The 21,323-nt window shown below is 32.8% G+C and overlaps 2 protein-coding genes across 4 annotated transcripts in view; one reads left to right on the top strand and one right to left on the bottom strand.

Moving 5' to 3' along the window:
* Positions 1 to 1,309: 1,309 nt before the first annotated feature.
* LOC140435073 (organic cation transporter protein-like) overlaps positions 1,310 to 21,323 on the bottom strand; it is a 129,950-nt gene continuing 109,936 nt past the window's right edge. For all 3 annotated transcript variants that reach the window (XM_072523767.1, XM_072523770.1, XM_072523768.1), the window contains exons 8-10: positions 6,570 to 6,751; positions 5,358 to 5,494; positions 1,310 to 1,658 (exon numbers count right to left, since the gene is read on the bottom strand). In XM_072523767.1, coding sequence (XP_072379868.1) covers positions 1,520 to 1,658; positions 5,358 to 5,494; positions 6,570 to 6,751 — 458 coding nt within the window. In that variant the 3' untranslated portion in view covers positions 1,310 to 1,519. The remainder of the gene's footprint in view (positions 1,659 to 5,357; positions 5,495 to 6,569; positions 6,752 to 21,323) is intronic.
* LOC140435074 (uncharacterized) lies at positions 14,099 to 17,172 on the top strand. Its single transcript, XM_072523771.1, has 3 exons — positions 14,099 to 15,180; positions 15,287 to 15,344; positions 15,674 to 17,172. Exons 1-3 carry the CDS (start codon positions 14,379 to 14,381, stop codon positions 15,699 to 15,701), a joined length of 888 nt encoding a protein of 295 aa, XP_072379872.1. The 5' UTR covers positions 14,099 to 14,378; the 3' UTR covers positions 15,702 to 17,172.

The following is a 21,323-nucleotide window of genomic DNA, read 5'->3' as shown; positions in this document are numbered from 1 at the left end:
TAGAATGATCTAAATTCTTTCTCTCTGTTGAGGTTTTCAAATTCCAAATTTAAGTGGTTTCTTTTTTTTTCTTTTGTGTATCCTCTTCTCTTTGTCTGGTAAGTATCTACAGTTATTCTAGTTCGTTGTGTAAGCATCTTTCTGTGGACTTCATTTTTTTCATTTGTTGCATTCATTGTCAAACCATTGATTTTTACGGGCACACATTTCTGTTCCTATTTCATGTTTCGCTTCTGCTTCAATGGCTTCCTTTATTGTGGTCCATAGTCTATATATGTCTGGCCTTCTTCTAATTATTGGATTAAAGTTTAATAAACGCCATTTTCTTGGTTTTTTTTTGCGAGGAACAAAATTTATTTAATTTTTTTTTACCTCTTAGTTTACGAGCTAGAATCTTATAGACAATAAAATTGTTTGATCACTTGAATCGAAATCCACCCTCGAAGTAGCCAAAAATACATTAAAAAACTTGGGTATATCCATCAGAATTAAAAAGGCCACGGTAGGGCCCCTAGACTCTTAGGCAAGTAATGAAAATCAGTTGACATCATTAATTAGAATAAAAAATTATAGATATTTGTATATATTAAACAAGTAATGATGCATCTCAATCAGATCACTTCTTTTTTATTTTTGATGAGTCCATGATATTTGAGCCACCTTTTTAATTGCATACAATTCGAGGCTTTAACCGTGAAGCCCCATCAACGATTTTTTCTAATGATTGATTCAATTGTGAAGATAATACTTCGTTCAAAACCATTATTGATCAAAACAGAACGAAACTATTAAATTGCCGCCGTTTCAACATGGCGGCTGAGTTTGCGCTGGTCTCGTGACAAAAAGGCCTATAATATAAGGAGTTATGTCATCTTAAAGAGAATACACCTGGATTTTTAAATCATTTCCTATAATGACCTGTATTAAATAGAATACTCGATAGTGTTCAGTCTTGCCCAAGGCCTTATCGTATTTCAAACTCCTTAGAATTCTCTCCGCCAAACCCAAGACGCCCTACACAATTAAAAATTCATATTTTATTTGCCTAACTTATATTATTGCTTCATTTCTACTTATGATTACTTTTGAATTATTTAAAAACTAATATCTTACATTACAATTCTGTGGCTAAAGGACTAGTTTCAAGCCAACTCACCAAACACACACACACACACAGACACACACACTCACACACACACATATGATTACTTTTGGTTGTTAGTGCTTCTTATTTTGTATTTTTAGTTATTTGATTTTTATCAGTATTCTCAAAGCTTCTCATTTTTATAATAGATATAATAAAAGTTCATTACAGAAAAAAACTTTATTCAAAACAATACAAAAATGTGATAGTCCGAGCTTGTGATAAATAAAAATTTTGGCACATGGCAATGATTTTTTGGTTTTAATCGTTAAGAGTTCATTGAACTTACAATATCACAATTTATATACCAAAAATTGGTCAAACAATAAATATGAAATGTACGGCATATAAAATATACAAAAGCTATGCTTATAATTAGGAGACTCCATTTTTAATTAATTTTTCATCCGCTCCATTTTCTGAAATATTCGGTTTTGGAGAGACTTCATCTAGGTCTATGCTATAAAACTTCTCATTCACAGGTTCCCCAGCAATTTTCTTCTTCTTCTTCTTCCTGAAAAAGTAATTATTTTATTAAGATTTGATCGACTGATTTAGTATATTGATCGACTTAATGGTTATGTGTTGTCTTGATTGGTGAGAATACTTTCACAGAAAGTGAATAGAGTTAAATATACCATAAATGTATATACATTTACGGTATCTTATAAATGTACATACTAAATATAGACTTTATTTCCACTTTCAGGATACACTACAATACTTTTTTTTATAGATTTTTTAATAGCATAACTGGATTTGGAGTACCTCCAGTTAGTAAGTAGTGGTTAAAACGTTACGATTTTAACCAACAGCTGTGGAATGTTATTCACAATGTTCCAATTAATCAACAAATCAATTTATATATGTTTCGTTATGTCAGAGCTGTGACAGAGGTTAAGATAATTCGGTTAAGAGATAGAAAGGCATGTACAGGCATCTACAGCAATTACGGAAAACAATTAAGAAAAAAATATAACAAGGCGTTCGAGCGCTACGACAAATTTATCCAACTAGATGGTGATCCACTAGAGTCAATTAGAATTAACATTATGTTTATTTATCGTGAGTAGTGTAAACTGTGCAAATACCGGTCAGTGGGTAATAGCGGCCATCCCGATTGTGCGAAATCTATTCAATCTGGCAACCTCCTATAACTGTCAACGTGTCTCTACACTACTCTGTATTCAGATTGCCGACGAGCGTTGAGTTGGCGCATACCATGATACTATGACTAACAAGATAGGATCTTCCCGTAGCACAAAATCGGTCGTGTTCGCGCATGCCGTCATTGGAGAGTAGAATTTGAATTCTTGTTATAGTTAAATGGGATTTTTATGCATTCTGTGATGAAATTATTCAATTAGCAAAATAATAATATTAAATAAAGGTTTAATAATTACAATAATCGTACACAAAAGGATATCTCCAAACTATTTATTAAAGATTATTTATTGATACATACAAAAAACTGACATTACGAACGTGCAACTCTCCAATTACGTCACGACTTATGCGCAATATCTTATCTTGTTAATCATAGCACAGTTATAGTATCATGGCGCATACCATTGTCATAGAAATATTATTAACCTGTTTTCAGTGTTTTCGATCTTATTTTTATGGTGAGTAATATAAGGTCTTAATTCATTTTTATTCACTTGGTAGATCCTAAAATTGATTACAATTGATTATAATGATGTTAGCTACCTATTCCTTTTTTAAAAATCAATAATTTAATACATGTTTACGAGTAAAAAATTCTAAGAAAAAAAATGTCAACAGGAGGCAATGCCAGTTGACCGGTATTACCCCCATGCTGACTTATATTAATTTACAGTTTGTACTATTAATCCTTAGGGAATTTTTATATTTCAGATGTCAAGGAATCGAAAAGAACGACTTGTAAAGCAAAATGGAGTCAACAGGATTTAGAAAAGGCTATTTTAGCTTATAGAAATGGTGAAATGACTATGCGAAAAGCAGCAAAAGCATACGCTATCCCTTTTTCGACATCGCAAGAAAGAATAAAAAATAAAAATCTTCAAGGTGCATCATTAAGTAGAAAATCAGTATTTTCTGCCGAACAAGAAGCTGAAATAGCCACACAAATAAAATATTTAGCTTCCATTTTTTTTTGGCGTAACAGCATAATAATTGAGAAAATTAGCATTTGAGTTTACTGAAAGAAATAGTATTAAACATAATTTTAACGTCTGCTTAGGATTAGCTGGTGTCGAGTGATTACGAAGTTTTCTTCGCAGAAATTCAACAGTATCCATACGCAAAGCAGAAGGCACGAGTCTAAACAGATTAACAGCTTTTAATAAAGAAGAAGTGGACCTGTTTTTTAAGCTATTAGAAAGTTTAATGGCAAAATATCAATTTGGTCCAACACAAAAATACAATGCCGATGAGACGGGAATTAGTACAGTTCAGGATCCTGGAAAAATTTTAGCTATTAAAGACCAGAAAAGGGTGGGCTTTGCAACCAGTGGAGAGAGGGGTAGAAACATCAGAGTTATGTGTGCCATGGATGGCGCTGGGGGATACATTCCACCCATGTTTATTTTTCCGCGAAAGCGACTGACACCTCTTTTAGAAAAAGATGGACCTCCGGAGGCATTATATAAATGTTCAAATAATGGTTGGATTGATGAAGGTTTATTTTATGAATGGTTTCAACACTTCCACAAATACTCAAAACCCAGTGAAACCTCACCAGTTCTTCTAATTACAGGTAACCATTCCAGCAACATATCAATAAAAGTTTATGAATATTGAAAAGAAAATAATATTTCTATGCTTTCAATTCCGCCTCATTCATCTCACAAGATCCAACCTTTGCATATTGTTTTTTATGGTCCTCTTAAAGCTGGATATCGAAATGAATGTAATTTATTTATTAAAACACATTTTATACGAAATATCACGCCATATGATGTTGCTCGTCTGTTTAGTAAAGCATATTCTACAGTAGCGACCATAAGAAAATGAGAATCTGGCTTTAAATGCGCTGGCATTTTTCCACTTAACCCAAAAGTATTTACAGATCAAGATTTCTTAGCTGCTACAACATTACAAAACCAATCGCTTGTTGAATTTCAAGAAAACAATGAAGCCATGCCAGCCGAAATTTACAATACAAACCCATCTCAAACTTTGCCACCTATAAATAAAAATCAGGTTGAAACAACAGCAATGGATCCTATTCCGGGACCTTCTACTAGTTTCACATCATTTAAAGAACTTACGTCTATGACAAATTCCGCTGTAAGAAAGAGTATAACCAGAAAAAAAAACAGCATGCCAAAATCCTGATATCTACGCCTTTTAAACAAGAGTTAGAAGAAAAGGAACAGAAAAAACAGGAAAAGGTAAAGAAAATTCAAGAAAAAGGAAAAACTAAATTAAATAACCAAAAATCTCAGAAAGGACAAAATACAAATAAGACTGGAAAACAAGTACAAATTAAGAAACCTCATTACAAGAGAAATGTGTTTGATTCTAGTTCTTCGGAATCGGATATCGATATACCATGTGATAACAGTGACGATGCAGACGAAGATGGATGTCTGGTTTGCAGCGAGCTTGGCAAAAACAATGCAACGCAAACATGCAGCAAGCGAATTTATTAATTCGAAAACATTCTGATGTTATCGTTGTTTAAATTTGTTTAACAATATTTTATTCTATATAAATGTACTTTCTTAGACATAAGTTTAATTTGCTAAGATGACAACCCTTTAAGCCCTAGGCAAAGCCGTTACAATTTTATATAAGCAGTATATTTCCATATGCTACCATAAGAGCACAATAAAGAATGGATGAAGAGATTTCGTCTAACAAGTTATTTCTTCGCCCTATCGACCAATTATTTACCACCACGATTAACCAGCGGTCAATCAATTTAACTCAACATAGATATATAAAATTAATGATTACCAGTCAATGGGCTTCTATTTTCAGTAATTTGCACAAACTCGATTTGGCACTTCCAATGGATTTTTAATTATCCAAACAAAAAAGTTAGTTACGTCTATAGATAGTAATCCATGGCTACTTCACCCATATAAGCACTCACACATACGCATAAAAACTATGTGGAAGCGACTAATGCAGAATGGGCGGAAACGGTAGTAGACATAAGTCTATTTAAATAAGCGTGCAAATACTTAACTAATCGGAAGACTAAGAATTGATTGTTACTTACTTTCCAAATTCTTCTCCTTCCTCCATGGTTTCGGGTAACTTTTTATTTAAAGTTTCTGGTAACACCAATGACATTAGACCCCCTATAAATGCACAGGTTCCAAATACTAGCAGTGGTAAAGGCAACCATACATGAGACTAAAATAATAATGGTTTATGTTGTACAATTAGCACTAATGTTAGTTTATTACTTACTACTATAAACTTTAAACTCCAAAACCTCACGAAACCTAACCACCCTAGACACAGCATAAATAACAATCAGAATGCCGCTTATACAAAGAAAGAGAGGCGACGGGCGGACGGGGTAATCGTATGGAATTGACTGAAGCCTAAATTGGCACTAACCGGCATCAAAAAAGTTGCAGGTCATATTTTATTTCTTCAGTAAATTGAGAATAATGGATATACATCAATAAATAGATTTGTTTTTAATTTATAATTGAACACTGACATAGTGATCACTTTTTGAATATGATTTTATCATTACATATTGTTTAGTAGATCGATACAGTGTTTCAGTAAATTAGTAAATTGAAGTTAAAATCACTAGATCTACTGAAAAATCAGTAGACCTGGTAACCCTGCCAGAGGTAGTAATGGGCAACGTACAGTCACAAAACATAAAGGTCATATCGAAACTGGCTTCACTTTTCGAAGGCTTATTAAATGAACGTTATCTGTCCTCTCTCTTTCCTTGTCTAAGGAATGACCACTCTCAGATGCCGCCTTTGAATTGTGTCAGCAAGCGATCGCCATATTTTAAACGGAAACATAGACTCGGGTTGAGAAATTTGTGACAAGCTACGACAGAACCATATTTTAAATTTTTAGAGATTAATAATTTAGTAAATTTGAAATAATTTAATCTATTCTTCAACTAAAATTACGACATAAAATATTGCATATCATGTCTATGGTTGCCGTAAATCAATTAAACCGGGTTAATTTTTCTATGCACACCAGATAAAATTTCACTGAACAGCACTGGTTCCGTTTAAAACATGGCTGATTCCGTTTGCGCGAACTAGATGCGCGTACTTATCTTGACAAGCAGAGTGGGCATTCTGATTGTTTGGGCTCATGCACTTTAGGATTATAAGATTTTATGTTAGCTACAGCTAGTATAAAAGAGTTATATTATTATCGTCAAAGTTTATTGTGCCGTTATGCATACATAATCAATAAGTCTTTGAAATCGTACATTACTTACCAATGCATTTATGTAAGGAGCTAATATCGATCCAAATCGGGCAAAAGTTGAACCTGCACCAAGTCCCGCGTTTCTGATTACTGTTGGAAATTGTTCAGTAGATAAAATGTACACTGCACCATAACTGGCAGTGATGGTCAATTTTCCTATCATAGCTAAGGTTATTAGAAGCCATTGGTGCCCTTAAAACAATAAATGTTAAAATTTCAACTCATTTATCTAGAAACAATAACACATGCCGACATGAGTTTGTACCATCAAGCTGTATTTTGTTTTCTGAGTGTTATAGTAGCACATCGTCACTGGTACATTGAGCTTTTTTATTTTTATATATGGCAGGCTGCTAACCTAACCCTACAACCCTCCTCCTTTATCCGGGCTTGGGACCGGTAACATCACCCACCAAGCTACTCGATCCACGAGCGAGATGTGGTATAGAGGAAATAAACGAGTGGACCAAAAGAAGAAAAGTGGAATGGAATCAACACATCGAAAGAATGACAGAAAATAGAATAGTACGAATAGCAAGAGGCAAATCGCCAAATGGAAGAAGATCATTGGGACGACCGAGGAAAAGATGGCCAGACAACGTCAATTGAGGCTAAAAACCGAAGTAAAACAGTCATTAAGCCTATTTATAAGGTAGGAAGAAGAAGAAGAAGAAGATAGTAGTACATTTTATTGTCATCAAGAAAGTGTAAAAAGAGTCCTGATATATTTTGTTACATACGTGGTGATTTAACGATAGCAAAGCATCTACAAAACCTAATCCTACTTATGGTATGGAGGGTACCAAAAAATTAAGAAGACGACTGTAACTTTTGCTGTTGTATGTGAACGGTTTTCATTCGAAAATTAAACATAGGTACAATTCAGTATCCTGACTTACCGTCTGCTAAACGACCTTTACCTCATGAACCAGGAATCCCTATTCCTCTATCTTTTTTTACCACCATCCAACAGCAATCATCAAATGAAAGTTCAAACGAAAAAACCGATGAAGATGAATTTAATCTTGATATAAACCAACCTCAATAGTTTATCTATGCTGAACTAAATGACTTAGTGAGAGACTTAGCCCATTTAAGGATGCTGCACAAATCGTAGGATCACGAACCACATTTTCGTGAAATAGGCATCGTGAAAAAGAGTTTGCGGAATATTTCTCTCAAGAGGGTTCACTGGTGTATTGTAATAATATTCCTGATGTAGACATGAAACTGGGAGATGACAATTACGATTCCACATGATCGCGGTTATTTATTGATTCTTCTAAGATTTTATCTTGTTGCTCAATGGTAATACTTATGCCTTGGTGTCCGTTGCTCACTCCGTGCATCTCAAAAAAACGTATGAGAATCTTGAGCTGTTGCTAAATAAAATAAAGTATAGCGAATATTGTTGGCAATTCTGTAGAGACCTAAAATAATATCCATGCTTTTGGATCAGCAGTCTGGATTCACAAAGTATCCACCTTTTTTGTAAGAGTGGAACAGTCGGTGACTGATTTAAATACCTGTGCCACAAATTTTCTGCACTTTCTGAAGCTAAACTTAAAGAAGGCATTTTTTATGCCCTCGAATTCGAACCTTAAAATCTGACAGATGGTTCCAGAATACAATGACCCAGAATAAATCAAGCATGCAGTTCTTTTGTAGAAGTCATGGATGATTTCCTTGGAACAGCAATTCTCCAAATTACAAAGAAATTGTAGTCAACATGATCGAACATTATAAAAACTGGGATGAGTAGAGGGCAAATGAGAGTTCTAGCCGCACCGTTCGTATACCCCCCACCACCGACTCCCCCACCATTATTATACCCCCCTCCAATGGTAAGGTAAGGGGTGAGAGTTCTAGCCGCACCGTCCGTATACCCCCCACCATTGACCCCCACCATTTTGTATACCCCCCACCATACCTCACACCCCCCACCACTGACGAGGTCAACGACCGGTCAAGGTCAAAGGGTCAACGACCGGTCAAGGGGTCAATAGCCGGTCAAGGGGTCAATAACCGGTCAAGAGGTCAACGACCGGTCAAGGGGTCAATGAACGGTCAAGGGGTCAATAAACGGTCAGGGGGTCAACGACCGGTCAAGGGGTCAAAGACCGGTCAAGAGGTCAAAGACCGGTCAAGGGATCAACGATCGGTCAAGGGGTGAATGAACGTTACACACGAAGGATAAAAATAACTTTATTTATTTATTAAAGGATAGACAACTTTATTTTTATAAGGTAAAATATGGAAAAAAACAAGAAGTAGGTAAATAGTGAAACAGAATAGTGAAGTACAATAGTGTTCCAAACACGGTAGCTTTATTTGGATAAATTCATTATATAAAATATGTGGTGGAAACAAGATACATTTTACACTCACACCATATTAATTAATGCTAAAAACGCAAATAAAACAATTATTATTAGTACAGAAATGCTTTTATTAAATACATTATACCGTTAATACAATAAAGTCTAAATATAAGATTATTAAGTTTGTGATTTACTTGAACCATCTTCAACCACACCATCAATGTCTTTATCAATAACTTCATTACTGGAAGTATCATCTTCGTTATTTTCTTTTTTTTCGTATAAAACAGATGGAAGATAGTCTTTTATTCGAATTAAATAACCATCCAACTTTACATCTTTTAGTAACGATACAAATCCATATAAACATATTTGGTTTTTAAGATACAAGTCACAGATTTCAGCACCTTTTTCATATTTTTTAGCTAATTCTGTATAAAATTCTGGAGAATAAGATGATGGACGCACTGCACCATAAATGGCTTCATGAGAAGCATCAAACTCCAGATTTGAAAAAAGTTGGTGTAAGTTTTGAACACCACTTTTTAAATCCGTAACTTCAATTTCGGTAACGTAACACATCCACATTGTAAATACTAGTAGTAAAGCTGAAGAAGAACTGTAGGAATTAGCTCTACAACGTGTTATTAAACAACCGCCCCACCAACAAACTCTCCCACTACGATAAAAAATCCATTTCAAAACTATCTACATAAAATTCATCCCTACCATCATTTTCTGCTTCTGGTAGAAGTAGTTTAGCTTGCTGGATTAAATAATCGAGATTTTTTTGTTGTTGGTTAGGTATAAACGTATCTATTTTGTAATGACCCCACGCTAATGTATTAATAGTTCCGGGTATAACATATCTCTTATCATCGTGGGAAGTTAAAGCAACCTTATTTTTTAATTCAGTATACATTTCATGTAAATGTGACTTAAATGTATACATTTTACGATAAATTTTCGCATTAGTATTATCAACTACTTGTTTATAATCCGTAAATGTTAAAGATTTATTTATAACGTTTTTGGAAATCCCCTTAGCTTTTTTAAGGTTATCATTGTTACTTAATGTCACACAATAAGCTTTGGCACCAGTACCACAAAAATTTGTAATTGGTTTACCTTTAAACTCATCCTTTAATTTACCAACCACTGATGGTGTTTTTGGTATATTAAAGATATTATCGGCGGGGTAATTGGATGTATCAAATAAATGAAGGTTTTCTTTGATATCGCGGTAAACGTTTTCTGTTTGAATGTGTAAAATTAATGAATCAGTGTCGGTATACAAAAGTGAGGCATTATCTACATATTTAGCTTTAATGTAATTGTAAAAAAAATCATACATACGAATTTTGGATATTTCTAAAATTGAAAAACCGACATATACCGGTTTGTCGTAAATTATTTTTAGGATATTCATTTGAATTGCAACCAAATTATCAGAAAATATTGAAACAGAGTGAAAATTCGGCATACTAATAAACCCTTCAGCACCGACGCTTCCAGGCAAGTTTTCCCAGTGGGATAAAAGTTTAATATCAACCCTCTTATCAACGTTTTCCATAGTTTTCCCGTAAATGGAGTTTGTGTAATTTTTATATGTACTTTTATCAAATTCATTATTTGAAGAATTACGTAAATTTGTGTTTAATTCGATATAAGGTTTTAACCACGGTGATTGAGAAAATTCTAGAATTCGATGAATTTTAGTTATCTTTAAACCTTGTTCAGTACACTGTTTCAAATTTCTATAATGGATAATATATTTATTTTTCGGTAACAACGTTAATACAAGCTTGGGATCTTTACTATTAGGGGGAATCAGATTTTCAGGACAAAACGGTAAGTCGTTATGGAAATCATGTAATGTTTCAGGATAAGCTAAATCAACTTCTAAGACATACCCCTTTGGAGATTCATCATCGACTGATAAACAATCAAAATGAGTGATTTCTACATCATCTAACCATCGAAAATCACCATGCGGAAGGAATTGACTCATAGCGTAACCATAAAGGTTTGTAGCATCTAAATAAAGAATATATGAAGTAGGTTTAGAACAATCATAATTCTCACAATACTGATTATTTGCAGCAGCAAATCTAGTGCTACACTGACTTATACCTCCACGTATACCCTTTTTAAAAAAATGGAGCATGTCTATATCCGTCAATAATTCAAGCTGAACATTAGTTTTACGCAACATAGCATCCCAGCTAAGTGATGGAGCTGTTAAATATTGAGCAGGATCTAGTTTATAGTTAAATAAACAATTATGTCGAAAGTTTTCGAACACATCAGCTAATAATAAAATATCTGATTTTAAATAAACATCTGAGTACTCTCCTAAGGTGTTACAATTAAAAACTTCCCAAACTCGCTTAGCTCGTAAGTACTTTTCATCGGAAATGCCTTCACCTTTTAAAATATCGAAAAATTCTTCTTGTGTGGGTAAAGATACCTCACCAAGTTTTGAAAAGTTATCCAGGTATGAATAAGGGAAAACACCCTTTTGTCGTAACAACCCGAACTCTTCATTTGATTGACAATATTTTTGTAACTCTAGACATTGATTATTATTTAGGGTTTTACTTAAATTATCCAGTGAATGAGGTAGAAATCTGAAAGAATCCACAAACCTTAATTTTAAATATATATTTTGCTCTAAATCACCACGATCAACTAAAAGTAGTTTGGTGAATGATATATATTTTTCTTTAGTCTGTGCAATAACATCAATTTTTTCGTTATTTTGAGCTAATTTTGTTATAAACAGATGTGAATCGTAATTGGTTAAATTATGCATGAAAACAGGTATGAACTTAGGTAATTTGTAATTTAAATTACAAGCGTTATGCGCTGCGCCAGAAAACAACCCTGTTAGATGTGAATGATCTCTAACTTTAATTTCGTTAATATCGAACGGTTTATCACAAATGTGGCAACATTTACTAGTAAAAAATTGTAATTCCTCTTCTGGCGTGAGTTTTTTCATAGGTTTAATATATTTAAGATATTTATGATAAATAGTGTAAACTTTTTCTTCTAGTTTTTGAATAAACTTCTCAACCACGTTGTCACCGCGATAAATGATAAGTTCTGATAAACTGTCATCAAAATAACATTTAACATAAAAACCGAATGAATATGGTGTATGCTGATAGGTTTTGACAGTAAACGAGGAATTATCAGAAGGTGTTGCATATTGTATCGGTTGCAGTATACTTTCAAAATCAGCATATATAACAAACGGAACTTGCATTTGTTTCTGAAAGTTGGAAAATTGTAAGATATTTTCTTTTTGTAAATGTCCATATTTATTGAGAATCATGTTGGTAGTTGGAAGCTTAGTATATACAAAGTTGCAATCGTTGTCTTCATGTTTGCGAAGACGTTCTAAGGATGAGAAAAATTGTAAGCAACCATTGCATAGAAAAGTCTGACCATTATGGCGTGATTTTTGTTTTGATATTAACCGCGATAAATTTTTAATGTAACAATAATGACTATTCCCGTACTCATCAAAAATAAGTAATAGGTTAACATGTGTAGCTTTTTTAGATTTTGTATGGTATAACGGCCCAACGATTTCCAATTGTGTGATATTATTTTTAAAACATTCACTAATCCCAAAAACGTTAATCGAAATATTATTAAGTAATTCAAATTTTGGTATATCTGAGAGTTTCATAGGGAATTCTATATTATGGAACTTTAAGAGACTAGTATAATGCGGATAAGAAGTAGTAAGATTGGATTTACCTGTTGGATCAAAAATTGATGCGTTTACCGCCCAACCAAAACATGCTTCATCTTTATTCATTATATTAATAATTGCTTTCTTCATCTCGATTTGTCGTGGTAACCTGATATATGAAGAAGATCGTAGAGGGTTGTACTTATTAATGTTAACTTCTAATGATTGGATTTGTAAAAGACTCCATCCAGATTCCTTTTCTTGTATTTCCGAAACCTTGGGTAATATCTCCCTAATAAAATCTTGATATGCTTGTTTCAAATTAGTAGAAATAGTAATAATCTGATTTTTTGTATTAAATGATTTTAAATCATAAGTATCTTTTTCAGGTATTGTGTACATAGAGTAAAGTTCGAAATTAACTTTTAACACTTTAAATTTATGTAAATAGTTATGTAGGAGCTTCAAAACGTTACCTTCAATTTCACTAAAAAATTCTAAGTAATCAGTATGATGTTTGTTGCTAGAAAGGCGGTAACTACCGATACGATTTTTAAACGCACTTGATAGTTTCTCAACCCCACTATCATTACTAATAACACTTTTGTGCGAATTACTACGTAAATGTCCTGTTAGCCCTCTCCCAGAAATTTTTTTATAACAATCTTGACATTCGATAACATTGGATGTAGTGGTAACTGGATGAACAATAGATCTAAAGGGAGTTGCTTCTACAATGGTTGAATTGTAATTATTAGCTGATGTAACAACATCTGGGTCATCATTAAGTTTCACCTTTTTCCCTTTATTGAATCGTTCCGGACAACTTTCCCGTTTATGCCTACTTACACTGCTTTTGTTGGATAAAACTTTTAAACAAGAGTTACACTGCATGGTTGTTGACTGAAGCTAGGTGACTGTACGACACAAGAATGAACAATAACGAAAGAAGTGTGGGGTATAAATATAAACTTGTTTTGATTACCGGTTTTAAACTGGAAATACCGGTTTTAAACTAGAAATACCGGTTTTAAACTGGAAATACCGGTTTTATGGTATTATTAGAGTAAATAATTACAAAAATTAACAATATATTCCAAATATAGATAATTACCGCATTTATAAGCAGGGTTAAAAGTAAAATTTAACAAAAAATAGTTTTTTTACCGCTTTACCACTATATGCATAATTTTTTTTAAAGAATAATAACATATTCGTATTCCTGGCATCAATACCTTTCATTAGAGTGGTTGAAACGTGATGTAGGACTAAAAATACGCTTTTTAGCGTTTTACCGCTTTACGCGTTAAGTTTTTCTCAAAGTAATAACATATTCGTATCCCTGGCGTCAAGACCTTTCATTAGAGTGGTTGGAAGGTGGGTGTAGGACTAAAAATAAAGAAAAAAAAAAAAACCTCAAAAATAAAAAAATATAAAAAATGAAAAAAAAAAAAAAAAAAAAAATTAAAAAAAAAAAAAAAAAAAAAAAAAAAAAAAAAAAAAAAAAAAATTAAAAAAAACTGATGTGCAAACCAACAATAAGTGCAAAGCTGTGCAGACATAAACTCAACTATAGCCGGTCAATACCCTTTCTTTGTTGTCTATGTAGAGGTCATGGAAGAGTATTCTTCATTTGCGAGAGCTTACATCGCCTTCGAGTATTCACCTTTCTTTGTTACAGCAAGTGTAGATCCTGTTTTACCCACCATTTCGCGTTGCTTGGCTTGGGTTCGGTTTGTTGTATATAACCCCGTTTAAGTTATGCAATTTCAAATAGTCTCTTCTGTTCACAATGAAAACCGAACAACGTTCTGCGCGTCGCGAGCCGGGGTTGTTGGCGAAGAAAAGAATTTTGTTTGAAAGTGTACCGGAGTTTGCAAAACCGCAGTCATCTTCAGTCTCGCCGTCGTCGGTGTGTAAAAGTCGATTTTCAATCGCGTCGCCGTGCCGTCGCCGTGCACCTTCAGAAGAAAGTGTGGTTTTCGTCGGCGCGAAAAAAATAAGCGAAGCGCAACGCTTAATTTATAAAATAAATTTGAATAAAAAGAACAATTCGAAGAAAATGGTGCACTCCGCGGCGATTGTCGAGACAGATCAAATTTTACATGCCGCCGAAAAGGCTGCGAACTATAGCGATATTTCCGACTTTGAAGAGGAAACACTTCCAGATGAAAACTTACCCTCTATCGAAGATATAATAGAAGTATCCGATAGGGAATCACCACCAAGAGAGAAACCGTTGACGGAAACCCAAGTATGGGAAAAAAAATTATTATCGACTTCAGAGCCGTCATTGATTAATGTAGCCGCAAGCGCCCTACAAATCCCAAACAAAGTAGAAACTCACCATCAGGCGTTTTGCGAAAATTACAAGGGGGGAGTTGTGTCGGCTCTGGAGCAGCATGCGGAACGTCTCCAGGAAAGTTTGAATGAAAGTCTAAAAAATAGTGATCTGCTTAAGAAAGCCACCGAAAATATTTTAGCATATGCTGAAAAAATTATGGTGGCTTTCCATGAAGAACAAATTCGATTGTCTCAAGACATAAAAAACACCAAAACTTTCCTGGCCAATACTGTAAGAACGGATTCTCAAGGTAAGAATTTTTATTACAATATGTTGCAACTATTTTACTAACAAAATTTACGTAATGTTATTAATAATAATTACACAATACTGATAATGTTTTTTGTTTGTTACAGACTTTTTCAACGAAAATGCTGGTGGTGATTTCCTGCGCTGCTGGGGGATGAGTAAACCGTGAGTAATCCAATTTTTTACCTTAACTTTTACTTTTTACGATCATAATTAAAACAGTTTTTCACAAATTTTTACAAGCGAAAATTTAATTTATTATTTATTACAGAATTTTAATTTATTCTTCATTAAGTACCACCTTTAATTTTGTACACCAACCTCTCCTTCTTTAGGATTATAATAAAACAGTTTTCCATGAATTTTTACAACGAAAATTTAGTTTATTCTCTATTGTGAAATTTTAATTTTTTCTTCATTAAGTGTCGCCTTTAATTTTATACATCATTATGATATTTTATGTAGTTTTACATTCTGCTATTTCTTTGTTACAGATCCCATCCCGACGACCCTGTCAATTAAATTTAGTTTTAGTCTATTTTGTATATAATATTTAGTTTTAGTTGTGTATATAGGTATATATAGTCTATATAGTTTATTTTTAATTGTGTTTAGATATTTATATAAATATATTGTTTCATTTTGAATAAAAAATATGTAAAAATTGTTGTTTTTATATTTTCTTCTTCTTTATTTTGTGTATATAAGTATATATAGTTTACTTTTAATTATGTTTATATTTGTATATATTGTTTATTTTTTAATAAAAAATATCTAAAAATTGTTGTTTTTATATTTTCTTCTTCTTCATTTTGTGTATACATATTTTTCATTGTGATTTTCTATATCGTTAAAAAACATCTAAAAATTGTTGTTTCTATATTTTCTTCTTTATTTCGTGTAGATATGACTCTATTCGTTTTTAAATGGTCCTCCAGTAAGTTGTCGCTCCATCGTTTTCATGGTCTTTCCGTTAATCACCCCACCCATTAGGTGACAGTCTCTTACCATCTTTACTACTCTATTTGTTGTTATTAGACTCATATAATTATTTCATTCTACTCTTTTATTTCTCCCCTATTTCTTAATGTTCTCCACCGTACATCTACGTAGTATATCTGTACTTCCAGCTCTCTCTCATAGTGTCTTACCATCGATTTTTCTGAGGGTTTTTATCTATGCTGTTTCTAGCATTCTTTTCAAGATTTAGACTTCTAGCTCTATCCCATAGTACCCTACCATCGATTTTTCTGAGGGTTTTCATTTCTGCTGTTTCTAACATTCTTTTTGTTCTCGCTGTGTCAGGTTGTGTTTCTATTGCGTATGTCATTATTGACCTGATGACTGTTTTGTAAATCCTACCTTTCATTTCTTTCCTGATATTTTTTTTCTCCATATTGCTTCATTCAGGTGACCTGCCGCTCTGCTCTATTAACTTGATCTTCCACTTCTGTTTTAAGCTTTCCATAGCTAGATAGTGCGACGCCTAGATAGTAAATCCTCATCACTTGTTCTATTATCTAACCCTCCAGCTCTAATTTATAACTTAGTAGATTTGTTGTTATAAGCATGTATTTTGTTTTTGTATGTAATAAAGGAAAAAACAGAAAAGCATTAAGACATTTATTTTAAATTTTTAAATACAGTTATTAAAAAGAGATTTCAATAAAACTTCATGGTAAGTATATGGTTATAAGTATAGAATTTGAGTACAAAAATAACTAATAAGGATTTGCAACATAATTGAATTACAAATATATTACCATAATAAAGTACTAATATTTAAATGATTAATAGATAATTATCGGTTCATTAATTAGTTTGAATGGTGTTATCTCTGGTCCGCAAAACATATTATTTTCCGATACATCCTCAATCAGTTCGGGTGGTGCTATCACAGGTTCCAAAAACACATCATTTTCCGATACATCCTCAAATTCCACGTCACTATACAATAAACTGTCATTCTCTACATCAGACATGTCCCTCTCCGACAAAGAAGATAAGTCCTCTGACAGCTCGAGTGTTGACGAACTCCATACAGATAAATTACAATTCGTAGTAGAATCGCATGGGCCATCTTCACTAATAGTACAGCAATTATCCCAATCTGTACTAGAGTCACATACACCACTATCTACAATGATACTTGGAGAACCAACTTCCATGTTTGAATGTGTAAGGCTTACTGTCTAACAAACATTTTTGGATAGAACTCAACCGAAAGTAGCATCTTTAAGACTGAGCTAAACAGGTTTAACAACAATGGGGGTAATTGCCCCGTCAAGGTCTTGTTGGATTTTTTCTTTTTATTCTATAGTCCGACCATAGACAAGAAAAGGTGAATATGCGGTCACCAAACCGGTTCAAACAAAGATAGGTGAATAACCGGTCAAGGTTTTATTCTTTTTATCCTATGAACGTGGGTAACAAATGTGAACAAACGGTCAAGGTCTTATTGGTTTTGTATCTTTTTGTCAGTTTTTTTGTTAATATAAATTTTTTATAGCACAATTAGTGTTATTAATGTGATAATTGTTTAAAAATTTCAAGCTTATACCTCCCTCCAATATAAGTTTACATATATAGATTATTTTCCGAACTAACTTATTAGTCAAATATGTGTCTTGACGACGGTAACGATGATAGTATATCTCGTACTGGGCGGCAATTTGAAGACCGTTTACTTTCTTTTAAATATTGGAAGGGTGCAGTTGAACCCCTGTTGTTAAGCAAAGCTGGGTTTTACTATACAGGAGTTAGTGATGTAGTTCGATGTTTCTACTGCAATACTGAAATATATAAATGGGAACCTTCCGATATACCAATTGAAGAACATTTAAAGTACAGCGACTGTTTTTTTGCAAAAATGTTGGCGACAAAATATCGAAGTTCAAAAAAAAAATGTGTTCAACGAAGTTTTAACAATGTAATACCATATATTTTAATAATATGTATAATTAATTTTTTTATTTTGTTAATAAATAATTAAAATATTTTTATATATATTTTAATTAAAAATGTGTTTTGACGATGGTAACTTTGGTAGTATACATCTGTTTTAAGATCGTTTACCGTCCTTTAAATATTGAAAAGGTGCAGTTAACTCGTGTTGTTAAGCAAAGCAGGGTTCTAGCATATAGGGAATGTCGAAGTCGTTTCTACTGTAAGGTCGAAATACACAAATGGGAGCCATACGATATACCTATTGATGAGTGCATAAAGCATTCTACATGTCGGTTTGCAAGACTGATGAAATGTAATTCTATCTTTTTATATATAATTTGTAATAAATTATAAAATATTTTTGTACTACTTATTATAGAGTTGGATATATTATTGGTAACAAATAAAGGTGGGGATATTAGCGACACAAGCTTTAAAACCGGTTTCGATATGGTTTAGTGGGGGTCGATGGTATATAACTTCGTTGATGTAATTCCAAAATCAGTTTAGACTATAATCATGTTTCAAGAAAGTATTAAAATTACTATGGATAAAGTGAAATTACTTAGTGAAAAATCAACACCTAATTTAACATCTATTGAATATTATACTAACAAAAAAAAAATGAATAAAATTTGTGTATACTGTTGGGTGGAGACACTTTGTGAACTGGGTCAAAACAACATGTTTGATAATGTGTGCCTACCCATAAAATTACGTGTGTTCGTTAACGAATACCTGACGAAGCGTTATCTATTAGACATAGCTTTGGAAAGAATTTTCAAATTTTCCGACGTTTGGTTGTGGGTGGACCAATTCTTAAAAAAGACGTCAACTTTCGACACCGTTCTTCAAAAACTTGTCCAATACCAACAATTGGAATCTCTTAAACCAATAGAAGACCTGCTACCACCAAGGATTTTGAAAAGGTTGCAGTTTAAGGGGTATCAACACCCCTTCAAATGTGAAGGTTGTTTAGGTTCTGTAAGTAGGTTATAGACAAAACTTATTATTGTAGTTTGAATCAAAAAATAAAAAAGTAAAAAATATAATGTTTTTATTCAAATTTACTCCATTACAAAATTTTCATAAATAAAAAATACATTTGAAAGGGCGCATATACATTTCTGTTTAGAGTGGTAAAAACATTTTGCTTCCGATACTGGTAGTGGTGGAAATTCACCTACTTCAATTACAGGTGTGGAAGAATATTTTCTTATGTAATTCGCTTTTTCCATTCCTTTTACATAAACAATTTCAGCTTTGTCTGTTAATTCCTTTATAATTTTTTTTAATTCGTATAAGGGGGTATAACCTTCACTCCAAGAGATGCAGTGGTGGTGTTTGCTTAACCATGTCGCTTGCTGAATTAAATTAGGAGGTAACATTCGTAATGGGAAAGGTGGTTTAAATATATATACTACACATTTATCTCCTGAATAACACGCCAATTCTTTACAAATAAACCTATTATTCTCAATTTTAAAACCTTGGATGTCAATAACAAGTTTCATATTTGCAATTGTTTAAATTTTTGTATAACCTCTTTAAAAGCCTCGTACTGCTGAATTTGTTTTTTAAGTTTTTTTAAATTATCTATAAAGTTGTCTATTGTGTTTTCGTGTAAACGTTTCATCATGAACTAACGTTTTTAATTATTACTATTAATTAATATACAGTTATAACGCATGCGTATTAATACTGCTTTACTATTTTTGTTAATGGATTATATGTAAATTCCTTCTCATGTAAAATTAAACAATATGCTGATACATCAGGTGTTGAAGGTGTATTTGTTTCAAATTCGATACGTAGAACAATGGACCCATTTTGGATCACTTCTTTCTGCCTAGAGCAATCTATATGTATGAGTGGTGTTTTAGTTTTAAAATCTTGAGGACTAAATATCGGTTGGTTTAAACTTAAATTATAATAACTTGTCTGAAAACTTCCAAACATCTCATAAATTTGAGCGAACTTGTTGGTGTCAAAATCAATGTGTAAGTCATTATAAGGGTATCTTTCAGAATTTAAAAATACCTTTATATTTTTGAGGTCGTTATGGTCAAATTTGCTCATATCTTTAGTAATTTTGGATTTTCTTCCTTTTTGGAATGCGATAATGATATGTCTCGGTGTCTCAATGTTAGTACTAGTTTTTACCGCCCACGTATGTCGTGTTGTATTATTTAATGATGGATATTCAATCATTTGCCACGAACGGAATTTAATTGGTAGCTCAATATTTTTATGAGCTATGCCATTCAATCGTAGTTGTTCACGCATGCTTGGGCTAACATGGGCAACATTCCATTGTAATTTTGTAATTTCAACTTTAGGTCGTTCGCTGTCGTCTATACTCACAACAGAGTCCACATCATCATTCGATCGTATTAAAATAAGCTCCTGCTTTACATTCATAATAATTTTTCTAAAATCTTCAAAAAATCCTGATAATAATCGTAATGGGATACACACGTTAAAGTTTCCATGGGCGTCCACTATTATTTTTTCATCTCCTGCTTTTGGAAACCATCCAGCATTTTGGAACAGAATACTTTCGTTTTCGTTAAGACTTAAATAATTTTTAATCGTTGATACCAGTCCAACCTCTCGAACAGAGTCTATAATAACTCCATTTAACTCATATCGTAGCTCTCGAAATAAAAAAGAAATAGCGTTATTTATAAATTTAAGTTTTGTTGGTTCCTTATCGTCGTGGGTGAGTAGCTTTCCTTCTATATCTAAGTATGATGTTGAAGGGAGCGTATATGTGTCAAGGTCATATATGGGAATTTTTATCTCGTCGTTATAGTTCAACTTTCCGGGAATGTATGGTGAATAGCTGTGAAATTGATATTCCTGTATAGTTGTATCGTTATAAGGTTGACCCGTTACTTGTAACACTTCCATCACACTAAAAGTTTAAAACCAAGATTTTTTAATAATAAGCGATTAGATGGTGTTAATATTCCAATCGTTTTTTTTAAACTGTTTAATTTTTGTTTCTTGGCGGTTCTTTTATAGTTTTTTATGTAATCGGGTTGTTGACGGGAAAAGTTTAGAACCATTATAATCGCTGTCGTAAATGTAAATTAATAGTTATCTCTTCTTGTCGAAAATTAAGTAGTTTACCGTTTTGATCAACAATTTTTACACTAATGTTGTTGATTGTCTTAACGCTGATGGGGTAATATA

This window comes from Diabrotica undecimpunctata, chromosome 2, assembly GCF_040954645.1.
Source record: "Diabrotica undecimpunctata isolate CICGRU chromosome 2, icDiaUnde3, whole genome shotgun sequence".
Classification (NCBI taxonomy): domain Eukaryota; kingdom Metazoa; phylum Arthropoda; class Insecta; order Coleoptera; family Chrysomelidae; genus Diabrotica; species Diabrotica undecimpunctata.
This window is presented reverse-complemented; position numbering and strand designations above follow the sequence as displayed.